This window comes from Telmatherina bonti (assembly GCF_933228915.1).
Source record: "Telmatherina bonti genome assembly, chromosome: 16".
In the NCBI taxonomy this organism is placed as follows: Eukaryota; Metazoa; Chordata; class Actinopteri; order Atheriniformes; family Telmatherinidae; genus Telmatherina; species Telmatherina bonti.
In genome coordinates this window covers 18,006,275-18,021,609 of record NC_136614.1, presented here as the reverse complement: position 1 = coordinate 18,021,609, position 15,335 = coordinate 18,006,275, and the positions used below count along the sequence as shown (strand labels likewise).

The window sequence follows — 15,335 nt, the reverse complement described above, 5'->3', positions numbered from 1 at the left end:
GGAAGGACTTCATACACTGATGCTAAGTGATGGTCTGCCCTCTTCTGGTTCTCTGTGTTATTGCATTTATCGGGCTTGGAAATTCAAGGACATCCAGTTGTCCTACAGATTACTGCATGCATGAAATGACACTGTATTAGGAATTTAGACAGACATTTAAAAACATTTAATAATTTTTAGTCTGACCTGTGTATTGGTGTTTGATATGCTACATGTTAAAATGTATCCAAGTATTCTTTGAGCCCAGTCACTTTGAAAATAATCACACCAAAATGAACAGTTTCAATGAAGTCTCTTTTAATCTTTGGGGAAACAAAACAACATATGTACAGGTTTACTTTCTGCAAGACAAAACAGGTAAAGGACAGAAGCTCAGATTGGGAAGCGTTGAGAGGAAACTGGCTAGAAGCGAGTGTATGCACCCCTCTGTGGAGCAGACTGAGCTCCACCTTGCTGCAGCTGGTGGCGGAGCTGCTGGGAGTAAGGATCCTCCAGAGATTTCACAGACACCATCGTCTTGGGCCCTGTTTTCCACTCGATACCGCTCTCATCCACCACAGACGCCTCCACAGTAACCGAGTGCGTGCCCAGGATGGAGAAGTTTAGCAAAAACTGGGTGCTGAAATAATCATTGTGAGGTTCCACGCGCTGCTCGATCTCATTCGTTTTAGTATCAAGAGGCATCTGAAAAACGTTTTGATATGTTTTAATATTAAAGATCCCAGCAGAAAGAAATATCATTTGTCTGTCCAGTATTTTTTCTTTTTTTACTAAAATGTCTTAACAGTTGTCTAAAAACAATAATAGAAAAGCTACGTACTTTGTAGTCAGGCCCGGTCTTGCTCTGGAGAACTGACGTGACATTGAGACAGACGGTTTGGATCTTCCTAAAGAGTCCTGGGGTGGAACCATGTTGTACCACACCCTCCACCTTCAGAGTTAGCTGCTGACTGTTCTGAACTGGGATTGGTTCACTTGGAGTGCGCGGTGATGGAGAGAGCGCAAGCTAAAAAAAAAAAAAGTTTAAGTCATATGTGAATAAACAGGAAAGACTAATTCACAGCTATCTCACACCAACTGGTGTAAAATCCTCTGTAACCACAAACAGTCAGGCAACAGTGACAGCATGCACTTTTCTCCTGCAAGTTTAGGTTTGACACTTGCAAATTATCGCACTTTAGGCTTTGCTCATTTTTTTCTAATGTTAAAAACCCGTTACCTTGATGCTGGTTGACTGGAGCTTTTGGAAAAAGTATCTTTGGAAAGACAACGGCACCTTCAGAAGAGCTATGACAGCATCACAGAGACAACTTGTATGCTGAAAAACAAATGGCCCACAATGCTTTCAGTTAACCAAGCACAACTTACCGCTCCTTATCTACCACCTTCTTTGACTTAGCAAGCATATTAATGAGATTTCAGTCTTTTTTTCCAGAGATATACAAGAAAATGTCATGCTTGTAATATATCCATTAAATTCAGTCCAGTTAGGATGCATCTAAAATACAATCCATCTAAAGGAACAATCATAAAAAAAAAAAAAAAATCCAGCATTAAAATACAAATTTCAATAAGTCAGCTTCATTAAATCAACATTCAAAACAATCATTGCATATACAATCTAAACAGACTTTCAGTCAAACTGCTCATGTAAACGCAGGGAATCACTGTAAATCTCACCAGGTATGAAACAGGAGGGTGTTTCTTGGTGAGGCCTTCCACTTCTTCCAACACACGGTTAAACACAGACATCATCCGCCGCTCATATTCACTCTCTGTCTGAACAGACCCCAGAGTGCCGTACTCCTGAAAACTACAAGTAAGCAGAGAGGTGTAACGCTCCAAGTATTTGTCAGGAGGAGGAGGCCATCAGGGGATTTGCAATACAGAAAAGTGCTTTGAATTTATAAACAAACAAAAAACACCTATATAAGTACGCAGCCCCTGAAAGGCCTTATCATGGTCTCATTCATCAATAAACTCAATATATTGCTCATACACTTCATCAAGGCCGGATTATCCAATGGGCATTATGGGCACGGGCCCAGAGGCCCACGCAAGGCAAACACCAGCAGTTTGGACATTAAACAAAATGTTTATAAAAGCCAGATAGTTACACCACAGTGTCTAGTGTATTGCTACTGGTACCACTGGCTGAGAGATGTTAGAAATGTCGTTTCATTCACAATTTTCACAATGTTGCGGGGGGGAAGGGGGCCCCTGGAACACTCTGAGCCCAGGGACCTGTGCACTTTTAATCCGGCCCTGCACATCATTCTATAACATAGAGAATCAACACTTTCTCAAGAACACTGACTGCATAGCTGAAGCTCTTAAGCTGCACAGCTGGTTTCTAATCTTGGAAACAGAACAGCAGAATCCACTCTACAGCTAAGCCAGCAGCTCTCACCTGGCTGCCTGTGGGTCCAGTATCAAAGCTTCAATTACATGGGAGACCAGCAAACAGCTCTGCTGCTGTCTGGACAAACAGTTAAAGAGAATCAAATTGCAGCAGTGCACACAGCATTCATAAAGAGACAACTGTGATGGATTTCTGGTACTAATAGTTGCTTCAGGATACAGCTCCACATTGCGAAGGGTGGCATAGTCCGCATCGAATGATGACTGATGCAAGTCGGCGTAGCGAGCAGCAAGACTTCTGAACTCATCCATGCATACCTTCATCTGAGAAAAAAAACCAGAAAAGAGGAACAGCATGATTAACCAAATCAAGAGACAATTATCCTTCATGCATGCAAAAAAAACCTGTTCAACCTCTAGTATTTTCTTTAACACATTTCTCACTTTTAGTCCACATAACAATCGTGACACTGCAGCTTGCTCAAAACATGAGGAAAATCCCAGCTGCAGCTCAAATTAAATCCTGACCCAGACTCTGCAACATAATGCAAAATAACTGCACTGTATCCGTCTTTCTGTGCCGTCACACCAAGGAGCCCAAAGTCAGAGATGCGGGTGTTTTACCACTCATCATCACAAATTATTTGAAATTCCATGCAGACTAAGCTGCAGAAGGTTACCTGCATTGAGATGCGGCCGCACCGCTGTAGGTCATTGCCTGAGGTGAGGGCGATGGTGGTGGCGATGGCAGGGGGAGGACTGGTTTTCAGGCTGTTGCAGGTACAAATGAGCTGTGACAGAGCCTGCAGTGTGTCGATCCGCAGTTTAATGAACTCACACTGGAATGTAAGCGGGCTCAGCGGAGTGCTGGCAGCCTGTAAGGAAGGGAATAATCACATTAATACATATGAGCCGTACATAAAAATAAGAAAAGTGTTTTGTTGTGCTGACCAAAGAAAAAACAGCCTGTGTTATATGTGAGAGGTCATAAGAAATGTGAGACACTCCCGTAGCACAACTAAAAAGTAGTCCTTCTACTTGTGAACGAGGTTCTATGTTAATGGTTTTTGACAAGCAGATGCCTGGCAGTAAACTGACTGTGTTTACTGACTGTGAGGGAGGCGATGCCCTTTTGGTAGGAGCGCAGGGCCTCTGCGATGGCGCTCATGGCTCCGCTGTAGTCGCCGTCCTCCACGTGACTCAGGCACTGCTCAGCCTGGGAAAACTCCTTCAGGCTGTTGAGCCAGAAGTAGAAGTGCTCCGAGGCCACGCGAGTTCGCAGGGATTGGTACAGCTCGCTGGAGAACTCGTGGCATCCCTGCAGATTAATGATCAGAGTTTAAACATCCTGGTTTGTGGCTCCTCGCGACGCCGTTTTAATGACACGGGCTCACCATGCGCGAGGCCTGTCGTGCGATGCGGTACACTGTCCAGCCATTAGCGACTTTCTCCAACTGCTGCTTGATGACTGTCTTCACCTCGGCTGACAGAGACGACTGACTGGCAACAAAAATAACTGTTGCCAAGGAAACCTGCCACAAAGTCATGAAAAAAAATAAAATAAAAACAAGGAAACATTTTTAACTGCAATGACTTACAAAACCAAAACACACTCGATTTAAAAAGTAAAAAAATGCAATCGACCTGTTATATGTTACCGTTTTGAGTCTCTCCAGCTGGTTTTTAACACATAAACACTCCATTAAACCGAAGGTGTGACCCGTGTAACATCTCTCACCAGAAGCTCTTGCTGCTCGCCAGTGGAGGAGTGACTGGCCACTCGGTAGAGATCCACAAGATCTCCCAGCATGCCATCTCCCAGCACAGGAAGGTGTGTGGCAATAGCTGCCAGAGCATGGCACATGAGGATGCGAGAGGAGTCGCAGGATAAGTGGAGCTGACCGAGCAGGAATTCCACAGCTGATTGGCTGAGGTGGGGTCGGCTTTTTAGCAGTTTCACGAATGAGGTGAGGGCCTTCTATGTTTGGAAAAAAAAAAAAAAAAAGGAGGAAGAAGAAAGCCATGTAGTGGCGTAAATAAAGTTGCACATGAGGTGAATGTGCAGGCGAGGTGTGTTCAAAGCTGTGAAGAGACTGGATATGGCTCACTCAACATGCAGCTCAACTTAAACATAGATGAGTCAAAAAACACTAGTGTAAGTTAACAGAACAGAATTAAATTATACCCATATTAGCGCTCTTTAAATGTGTATAGTTAGCCATTTTTAGCCAGTACTGGAGTGATATCAAACATCAGCATCACGCTGATGCCTCTTTACCAACATTTGATCAACAGATTTAAAGAAGTACTCAACACATATCATTACTCTGGTATGAAATAACATCTTTACAGTTTGGGATATTGCTTTACTGAATAGTCAAAACAAGGCAATAAAAATGCCTCGCAGCAGGCAAAGTTTAAAAATACTTTTAACGTTTTGATCAAATTTAAAAAACTTTTTTTTTTTTTTTAGCAAATTGCAAATTTGTGTGTGCTATTTTTCTTCATGTGGAAAATAGTAAAAACATTATGCCTTATAATTTCACAGATGTATTTAAGCGTGTTCTTGACTGAGTGTGCAGAAGTCTTGGTGTTTTCATGCGTCACACACGGAGACACAGACACATAATATGTGAAAACGGAGGGGAGAACACACAGGTACTATGAGCCCTCAGCTTGACATGAACTTGCTAAAAGCTTATATAATCTTCATTCCTCATTGAAAACTTTTATTTTTGAGACCGTCTGAATAAAAGGACAATATTAGCAACTTAAATTTTTGCAAAAGTGAGGATTTTCAGCCTATGCAGGGATGCTGTCTACTGTTTATCTGACTAATGTCTTAAGCATTTGAAGGTTTAAATTTAGCTTCATTACATTATTTTTATATATAAAAAAAAGTGTTCAAATCTCTCATGTGAACAAACTACTTGCAGCAACAAATGACAACAAAATGATCTGATCTAAATCAGGACAAAAGAAAAATGCAAGACCACAAATCTTAGCAGGCATTTGATGCCAGATTCAGAACATAACCACTTGGGAGCCTTATATTGTACAATAAATTGTTTGTGCCAAATAATATTGAGCTTGCACACTCTGTTTATAGAGTGTATAGCTGTGTTTATAGAAGTTATGCCATTTGCCTTGTGGTGATAAACATTATCTTACTTTCAGTGTGGCCTGAGCACCGGCGCTGCTGTCCTGACTGCACAGCATCAGAAGGGACTCCACTCCCAAAACCGTGTCTTGTTCCAACTGTATCACATCTAACAGAGAAATACACAGTAATGTTTAAAAAAAATAAATAAATAACCAAGACAAAGGAGTACACTAGCAAATGCTATTAGATTAGCTCCTTAAAACAGGCAATTGCCCACAGACACAAACAAACCTTTTTCTGGACAAGAAATGGCAATGTTGGAGAGTACTATGACCCCATGAGCAGCCACTGCCAGGTTGCTGTGGTAACAGCATTCTTGTGCCAGTTTAACCAGGTCAGAGAGCCAGGGAGACACTGAAGAACCACCTGAGAGGAAGGTTTTACATATATCTAAATACACAACGAAAGAATAAAGAAAAATCACTGCGATCAACAAGAAAAATTTCAAGCAGGAATCACCTGGCACGTTGCTAACATACTGTTTAACTGCAATTGTCCCAGATAGGGTGGACAAGACAGACAGCATCCCCAGCTTCAAACTGTTGTAAGGGATGGTCAGAGCACATTCACACAGAGTCTGCAGAGATAAAACTGGTTAGATTGCACATTTAAAGCTACATTAAGACAATCCCATAATCCAACAGTCCACTTTTCTACCTGAGTGTTTTCTCTGAGCCACAGATGAGGAGCTTTTTTAGCTAAGAGCTTCAAGTCATTAATTGCCAGCCTCTTCACAGCTTTTCTTGGATCATCTCTCAAGTACTGAAGGAGGAGCTGCAACTGGACATATAGCAAATGGAACCAATAATTAGTCATTTATTTTTACTTTTCATAGATGCCAAAGGGTAAAAAATGTCCCTTGTTCTGACAAACCCCATCAGTTAATATGAATCAAAGTGAGTTACTATATATTTTTTTAATTACGTGGAGGTACCTGCTTGGGGATATCGATAAGGGAGGAAGCAGCCAGCTGGGTAAAGGTGTGTAGTGAGACAATGACCATGGGTGTTGACGGGTAAGAGTTGACCAGGTGCTGTAGAAGTTCTCTGCTGCTGGATGCCAAGCTGGCATCATGATGCATGTGCTGCAGCATGGGGATCAACTTCAGCTTCAGCTCCACAGGAGTGTCTAAACCTGAGTGTTGAAGGACATAAGTTATGACTGGATTTGGTAAAATATCATTAAAAACTGATAGATTATCATCCTTAAATGACAGGACCTGTGGATAATTATTTACCTTGAATCATTTCACTGACTTTGTTGCAAATTCCGGCAGCAAAGTCCCTAAAAATTGCACACAGAACAATCAAATGTGCAACCTATTCAACAATTTTATGATTCTTAACTCAACTTTAACTGTTTTTCTCACTTTGACTGTGCAGAAAAGCTTGCGGCAGCAAAGATGGCAGCCTCCACTTCCACATTGTCATGAGAATCCAGACTTTGTCGAATACTGTGGTGTGCGTTCTTCCTCTCCGGGATAATAGATGCCAAACTACCAAGCATCCTTAACAGAGGAGATAGGGAAAGAATAGTTTCTATGAAATCTTTTGTGACTGCATAATGCTGCAAGTTGTTAAACACGTCATTTGCCCAATTGTTATAGAGCATATGCTGTGTCAGAATTATGTACAATTTTACCTCAGTGTGATGGCTCTGGCCACAGGGTCGTTGCTATGGATGACTGAAAACACCCTTTTAACAAATTCATCCACATTGAGAATCTTTTCCAAGTGTTTCTCACTCTGCTGTGTTACTTTTAGCACACACAGACGCAGAAAATTGTTGCTGAAAAGGAAATGACCATCTGTCAACAAAGTTACTTGTAAAGCTGTAAAAAGAAAATCACTGTTGATTAACTAATCCTTCTTTCTTTAAAATGTTTGTATAGATCTATGTGAGCTAACAGAGAGCATCAAATGCCTGTAAATTAGTTGATCGCATTTAAATGTATAGGATGCTATTTTATTTTGCTTTTAAATTTCCCTCGTACATTGGTATCAGACTCTCACGATTAAGTTTTTACTGTTTTATAAACATCTTGTAATCACTATACGATGTATATCACAAGGTTAATTATAATGTTGAGAAAAATTTATTATGTATTACTGTAAAGTTTCCATATTAACACTTAAATCCTAAAATAAAAAACTTTAATACATGACTTTTACAGCTTTAACATGGAAAATATCCTAAACTAACATAGTATGAATTCATAATGTATTTGGTTACCATACCCAAGTCTGAAAATGTCTGCTAGTTTCAGAAAGGCTGAGTTGATGAGGATGGGGAAAGGATACTTCTGAAAGAGCTTGGGGAACAACACCACTGCTTCACATTGCTCTCCAAGCTTCCCCGACCGTAGCCCTGAAAGTATTCACAAGACCTCAGTTAACAACAAAGTAGATAGCGTGTATGTCCTGGGCAATATAAACAGGAGACATTACACACACACACACACACACACACACACACACACAGGGCCAGAACGGAATCAATGAAACAAATGCTAACTGGCTAGCAAACTAGCTAACGCACCTTTGTCCAGCTCCATGAGAGCTGAGTTAGCGTCGAGTTCTTGTTCCCCATAACAAGCCTCTGATAAGAAGGAACGTGCGGTTGAAAGTGACATTTTATTCAGTTTTTAAGGTAAATGCCTGGTAGCACTAAGGCACTTTAGCATTTCACTGTACAGCGCCGCTAGCAGTAGCGATACTACATCCGGTGTGAGGATATATTTTTTCCACTATAAAAGTTTTTTATATACATTACACAAAATAATTGTGTGAAATATTTATTTTTGTCTTTTTGACGTTTTTAACCAAGTGTTACATCTAATATTTTAGCGCTTCAGTTTAAAAATAAACTACACGAAGCGGAAGTGACGTAGCTTGCGGCCATTGGCTCAGACGGCCGGTTGTAGAATTAAACATTTAGCGGGAGATTTCAGGTGATCTTCTTCGCGGGAAAGCGACCCAGCAGTAACACGTTAGAAGGGGTCACCAGCTAAAGATCCAACAAACTTAGCTCTTAGTGTTATTTACAGTTACTTCAGATCGTCGTCTGTCGGACTGTAGAAATGGGTTTTCACTCAATTATTGAAAGAGGACTGGGTAGACGCAGGCAAAATGGTAAGATGAGATTCATTTGTTAGGTCTTAAGTATCACCAAGCTGTCCTCCGTAGTTTATTCTGATGTATATATGATAGAAGGAGGAGAATCCAGACATGTAAAACAATATCAACTGGGTCTTAAAATTCTTTAATTTTTATTTTGATCGTTGCTATTCTGTTTTGTTGCTGTGAGAGTGTCATCATACTTCTAGCTAACTTAACGTAACGTTAGCTTAAGGCATTCATGCAACGTGCTGTTTTCTTACTCCAGATCAGCATTAAGTTCCTGCACACTTCAACTAAAGTATAATTCTACACTGTATGGCAAATACGAAATGTATATGTATGAAGTAATGAAAGGTGCCAATGTGACACAGCCAGGTTCATTAAAACAGTCTCAGTTTTAGATATTTAATGTATTTATTTTTGTAACGTTGTCTCAATGTCTTTTAATTCTCACATGAGTTTATTTAAAAGTCTCTTTTGTGGGTTTTACATATCTTAACACAAGTATGAATTTGAATAAATGAACTAATGCAAGTGTGTGTATATATATATATATATATGCCTAGCCATGTATGGTTTGGTTTGTTTCCCTTTGTGCTTTTTGCTGATCTTTTTTTTTTTTTTTTTAAAATCTATTTAGTTATATTTCCTCTCTCTTATGTTGGTTCTGTATTTGTGGTGCAAAGTTAAACATTGCTAAGATGTTTCACACAGATGTAAAAGAATAAATTGGATTCTATTACTTCCCACTTATTTTACTCTTAACTACAAATGAAGTTTCCTTCTTCTGACCATGCATCAATCTACCCAGCCCTTCCTGCAGATTATCAGTCCAGGGTTCCTTTTTCACTCCTTGAGGGCTACCAGTGTGTGCGACATGATGAGCACGTATCCTACGGGAACATGGGTGACTCTGTGCCACCATTCGGATTGGCTTTCTCCTCTGGTAATCCATTTGCATATGTCATTATTATTGTAGACCAGGATGATGCTGTCCCCTCTCTAACTGCAGGGGCTCTCCTCATTTTAGCAGGGGACCTGCGAAATGTCCTCGCAGCAGCTAATGAAGAAGGTATTGTCCGAATCTACAACACTGAGAGCCGTGAAAACTTTCTTCTTAAAGGTATTTGTGGAACGTAGTTTGCTTACAATTCTCCCATGCATATTTAGGAGATGTCAGTCTCTAATTGGCTGTGATTTTTGCAGAGTGGCTGGCTCATGAGAATGCTGTCTTTGATATTGCATGGGTACCAGGGGAGCCTCAGCTGGTAAATGCAAATTTCTTTCACTTTGTTTTATTACTGTACGCCCCATTGTGTTGACAGCTGTATCTTGTAAGCTCTTTGTTTACTTCCAAAAGATATATTTTTTTTAAAATTTCTCATTGTGTTTTGGTCTCATGTGTGTTTCTCAGGTGACAGCTGCAGGTGACCAGATGGCCCGACTCTGGGATGTGAAGTCAGGAGACACATTGGGAAGCTTTAAAGGCCACCTCTGCAGTCTCAAGTCTGTTGCTTTTGCACCAGAGGAGAAAGGTGAATTTTTACTCAAACTCCATTCTTTGATATTGAGTCCAGTACTGGGTTGTTTTCATCCCCTGGATTTCTGACCATCACTGCACACTGTGAGCAATTCTGTCCACACAACAGGTTATGTTCCTCTTCTTGACATCCTTTTGTCCAGATATGAGAGCCAACTAGCCATTATTCACATTATAAAGACTTACTTTAATCCTCTCTTTATCATAAACTAGCCTTCCTTCAAAGTAGCAGCAGACAGTTGTTTAATCATCTCTCTGTGATGGTTCTGCTCATCACTGCTGTAGCATTGTTTATGACATTGTTATGCTTTGTGTGACATTAAGAGTGACGGACAAAAGGCATACTGAAATCAAACTTAAAACTATCATCAAATTTATAATATTTACGACAGATTTTATTGTGTAAATGCATTTCCCCTATTTTATTATTTTATTTTAATCTTTGTGATGTGAAACCTGATTGGTTTAGGCTGTGAACATGACCGTGGTGGTTTTGAAGACATTTTAGTCTTTTTTTTTTTTTTTTTTTGCTGTAACTTGTATTGTTTGTGTATATAGGACTTTTAAAGCAGATGTACATTATGGAATTGTAATCCTTGGATCTACTTCCTGCTGTGACTGCTGTGCTTTTGGTTGGACAGCTGTGTTCTGTACTGGAGCCAGAGATGGAAACATAATGGTCTGGGATATACGGTGCAGCAAAAAAGGTATATTTGAAAAACCTTTAACTACTTCAGTTTTGCATCATGTAAAATATATATTTTTTATTTTATTGGACATTTATAATAAAAAGAATATTGTGAAGCCTTAAAGGTGGAGTATGTAAGATTTTCAATATTTTCAAAATAAACAAAAAAAATAACTACAATCATAATTAGATAGTTTTTTTTTAAAAACATGTAGGTTCCAGTCTGTCCATATTTGATGTGTTATTAAATTACAAGTTTAATTAATGACAAAGACTCTTCTTAAATGTTTGCCTACCAGTAAAAAAAATGTGCTTTTTGTCATTTGTCATTAATTAAACTTGTAATTTAATAACGCATCAAATATGGACAGACTGGAACCTACATGTTAAAAAAAACTATCTAATTATGATTGTAGTTATTTTATTAGTTAATTTACTTTGAAAATATTGAAAATCTTACATACTCCACCTTTAAGAAGTACATACAGAAGTTATTATAGCAGTATCTTCCAGAGTTTTTATTCTCCTTTTCAGATGGTTTTTACAGACAAGTGAAGCAGATCAGCGGCGCTCACAACAAAGCAGAGACAAATCCCCCTTCGAAAATCAAGAAAAGAAGGAGCAGTATGCGGGGCATGGCTCCAAGTGTAGTGAGTTCCCTCAACAGCTGATCTTGTTTAAAATACTGAACAGTGAGAAGTTGCAGATACAAGGCTCACCTTTGTGTCTTTTTTTTTAAGGATTCCCAGCAGAGCGTTACAGTGGTTTTGTTTCGGGATCAGTACACGCTCATCTCTTCGGGGGCGGTCGACGGGTAAAAACATGCTGCTTCTTATCGCAACAAAATGCACCATCAATAGGAATTGATTTGAAAAGCTACCACAAGACTCGGATGTTCATTTTTGTTTATTTAGTCTCACTTTCCTCCAATCAGAGTAATTAAAATGTGGGATCTGAGGAAGAACTACACTGTAAACCGCCACGACCCCGTGCCCCTGCAGACATATCCGTACGCTGGATCGAGCACGCGCATGCGATTGGGTTAGTTGTGTGCCGTGCTGCCCACACAGAGGCTATAATAGACAGATCACCACTTACAGGTCCAATGTCGTTTTGTTGCAGGTTATTCTGGACTTGTTCTGGATTCCTCAAGATCCAACATCATGTGTAACTGCACAGATGACAGCATCTACATGTTCAACGTCTGTGGAATAAAAACAACTCCAGGTAAATAAAAACTGCAACTGCAACTTTATTTATATAGCACTTTTAACACAACCACAGTCGACCAAAGTGCTGTACAGAATAAAACAGAGATAATGATCATAATACAAATTCAGAGTGCAAAAACATATAAAATTTCTAAAACTGGTAGAATCATGATAAATACAGTCAGATTAATAATGTCAACATCTCAGGTGGTGTAAAAAGCCAATGAAAACAGGTGGGTTTTAAGACGTGATTTAAAAACAAGTACAGAAGAGGCCTGTCGGATGTGCAAAGGCAGCTCATTCCATAGTTTTGGAGCTGCAACTGAAAAAGCTCTGTCCCCTCTGAGTTTACGGTGGGTTTTTGGTACACTCAGGAAAACTGGATCACTAGATGGAGCTAATGAGTTTCACCTGAACTACCTGCAGCTTTTTTATACGGATGTGAAGCAAAGATGAACTGGGTAAATGTGCAGTTATTCTATTATCCTTGGATCTACATCAGTCAAATTGTTGTTCTTTAATCATTAATAGTAGTAAATAATGTTTATAAAGTTGCCGTTCAAGATCGTAAACACAGGCAGGAGGTGTACTTTAAGCATTTTCTTGAAGCACCAAATACACTTGTGGACTAATTTTTTGTCATGATCCTCACTGTCATGTTTACATGCTTATTTTAGTTGTTTTTACTCTTAATTTTTCTCTTTTCTTTGCTATATATATATATATATATATATATATATATATATATATATATATATATATATATATATAATTTATGTTTTTTTCAGCCATCCTTATTGTAGCTTATCTTTCCACCCACAGTGGCAGTTTTCAGTGGCCATCAGAACTCCTCCTTTTATGTCAAGTCCACTGTCAGCCCCAATGACCAGTTTCTGGCCAGTGGCTCAAGTGACAACCACACATACATTTGGAAGGTGTGTTCCCTTTGTTATTCTCTCTTGCTGGTAATAAAGAGCGGCATATGCAAGGTCTCTTTCAACCATTTCTCCCATTTCAGATCTCTGATCCTCAACATCCTCCCATGATGCTTCAGGGTCACAGCGAGGAGGTGACATCTGTGCTCTGGTGTCCAACAGATTTCACTAAGGTAAGTCTTACAAACTGCATTAGTTTTCTGATTCATGCTTCAGAACCACGAGCTTGCTATATTTGCACAACCTGGATGAGCAGATTTTTCTATTTCCTGCTGAATAGTTCTAATGAGGCTCTGTTGGCAGATTGCTTCATGCTCTGACGACCACACCATCCGGGTATGGCGACTTCACCGGGAAGCTGATGGAGCACACTCGTCAGTGGGAGACGCTAACCTAGTAGGTTGGACATGTCCCATGTTGCCCCCAAGTAAGTATTGTTTTGTTTTTATTAAGATTCATTCAAAACTGCTCCCTGCTTTAAGGTGCAAAATACATCTTACATACTTTCCTTATTTGAACTTGTTCTGTTTTGAAGGGCCTACAGTCAAAACTGAGACAACCCCTGCTAAGACCCAGATGACAGAGAGTCTTGGTGGCCTTGCTTCCCCCCAGCTTGCTGCTTGTGCCCCCAGTGGAGCTGCCCTGCCTCTTCCTTCCAGCACCACTTCTCCCGTCCACTCTAAGGCAGCCGCTGCTCACCAGAAAACGCCACCTTCAATCAAACAGTGGTTATCCCCGACACATGCGCCTCCCAGTCAGGCTACCCCTCCACCCTGCCGGGTCCTGAGTCCGTGTCCTCAGAGCCCGGTGAGCAGCAGCTCTCCCACAGAGCGGCGAGCCAAACGCAGGTTGGAGACTTGTGACAGTTCATCCGCAGGCTGCGAGGGCAAAGAAGAGTGTGATTGTGTTTCAGAATTGTATCCTGTGGCCAAAAGGGGCCAAACTCTGACTGGGGTCTGCTGTGGGGCTCAGTGTTCAGCACCGGTGGACTGTTGCACAGACAGCAGCAAGCAAACCTCATCCAGGCAGGCTGGAAAGGAGAACTGTTCTCCCAGAGGAACGAACTGGTTGTCAGAGTTGGGCCAAAAATTGAAGAAAGGCCAAGGAACTCCTTGTATTCCCAAAAGTCTTGGTGGCTGTAAAAAAGAAGAAAACAAGCCAACAGCTTTAACAGTAAGTTCACAACTTCCAGGTTTGGAGGTCTGATAGTTTTCTTACAATTCTTTAAGTTTAATTGTTCGTAACCTTTCTACTGGTAAAATCAATCAATGATTTAATTATGTTACACAACTGAGGCGTTCAAAATGTAAGCTGGGCCTCCCCAGGAACTGGGAGGAAATATTACATCAGTTGTCTAAAAGATAACTTTGACGTTTTAGACGTGTTTGAAGTGCTTAGACTGTCTTTTTCACTGTCAAAATGAAAAAAAAAACACCTTAGAACAGACCATTTATGTGTTAGTGCAGCCATAATATTTCAAACAGCAGTATTGTGGGTTGTCTTGGCTCAGTTGCTGAGTATGTACAGAGACATAATCACGATGCTAGGGGTATATAGGAATTGGCAGAAGAGGCGGTGAGGCGATAGTACTCTAGTTATACAACATTGGTTTGTCTTGTGAAAAACAGAGTAAATTTTGAATCTCAAGAACATTTTTGAGGCTGATCTTTGCTCATTTTTTCTTTTTCAGACCATCCGCTCACCCCAGACCATGAAGAAAATCTCCATGTATTTTGCAAGAATTCCTTTGGAGTGAGCCACACATGTTTAGTGAATTTTATTTTATTATTGTTATTGTCTTATTTTGTTTGTTTTTCTTTTCTCCAAAAGATTTTTATTAAACTGGGCTACACAGATTTCTAAAAACAACCATTTTGAATATTTGATGCTCTGGTTTTGACATTCAGATCTTTTTTTTTTTAAATTTGATTTGGATTGAGTTTTTGTCATGTCTCTTCCTCCACAGTCTTTTGACTGGCTTGGAAATGTTACTTAGTGAACTGGCCATTTTACTAAAATCTAACGTTAGCATTAAATATAACAGCCCACAATTACAAAGTTGTTCAGGATTTGCACCTGCTATTAATTTTGTAGAATTGATATTTTACATTCTGTGAAAAACTGTACATCTTTTACTTGCCTCATCTTTGAAACCTCCTACGAACTTAACTGGCATAGACAACGTCCCCATTGGCCCCTAAAGAATTTGCAAGCAAATTAATCATTTTGTTTTTGATGGCTTTTTATGCTTGACTTTGATGGCCAGTGCTATGTGTGATATCTGTTTGTTTTGGGTTTTTTTTTTTTCCCCTCCTGTT

General features: G+C 40.0%; 2 protein-coding genes across 2 annotated transcripts; one reads left to right on the top strand and one right to left on the bottom strand.

The window, feature by feature from the left end:
• Positions 1-275: 275 nt before the first annotated feature.
• On the bottom strand, positions 276-8,156 carry ints7 (integrator complex subunit 7; the record flags this gene model as incomplete). The annotated part of the gene is made up of 20 exons (XM_079255386.1): positions 276-684; positions 821-1,006; positions 1,220-1,318; positions 1,681-1,813; positions 2,411-2,479; positions 2,582-2,685; positions 3,042-3,236; positions 3,473-3,679; positions 3,756-3,893; positions 4,100-4,339; positions 5,533-5,630; positions 5,756-5,890; positions 5,984-6,101; positions 6,182-6,304; positions 6,459-6,658; positions 6,762-6,808; positions 6,894-7,031; positions 7,166-7,312; positions 7,762-7,891; positions 8,063-8,156. The coding sequence occupies 20 exons, from the start codon at positions 8,154-8,156 to the stop codon at positions 403-405; spliced, it is 2,883 nt and encodes a 960-aa protein (XP_079111512.1). The 3' UTR covers positions 276-402.
• Positions 8,157-8,603: 447 nt separating this feature from the next.
• On the top strand, positions 8,604-14,773 carry dtl (denticleless E3 ubiquitin protein ligase homolog; the record flags this gene model as incomplete). The annotated part of the gene is made up of 15 exons (XM_079255077.1): positions 8,604-8,655; positions 9,455-9,589; positions 9,674-9,766; positions 9,850-9,911; positions 10,058-10,178; positions 10,825-10,890; positions 11,406-11,521; positions 11,612-11,685; positions 11,806-11,912; positions 11,994-12,098; positions 12,905-13,017; positions 13,101-13,190; positions 13,321-13,444; positions 13,553-14,190; positions 14,708-14,773. 15 exons carry the CDS (start codon positions 8,604-8,606, stop codon positions 14,771-14,773), a joined length of 1,962 nt encoding a protein of 653 aa, XP_079111203.1.
• Between the last annotated feature and the right edge of the window lie 562 nt (positions 14,774-15,335).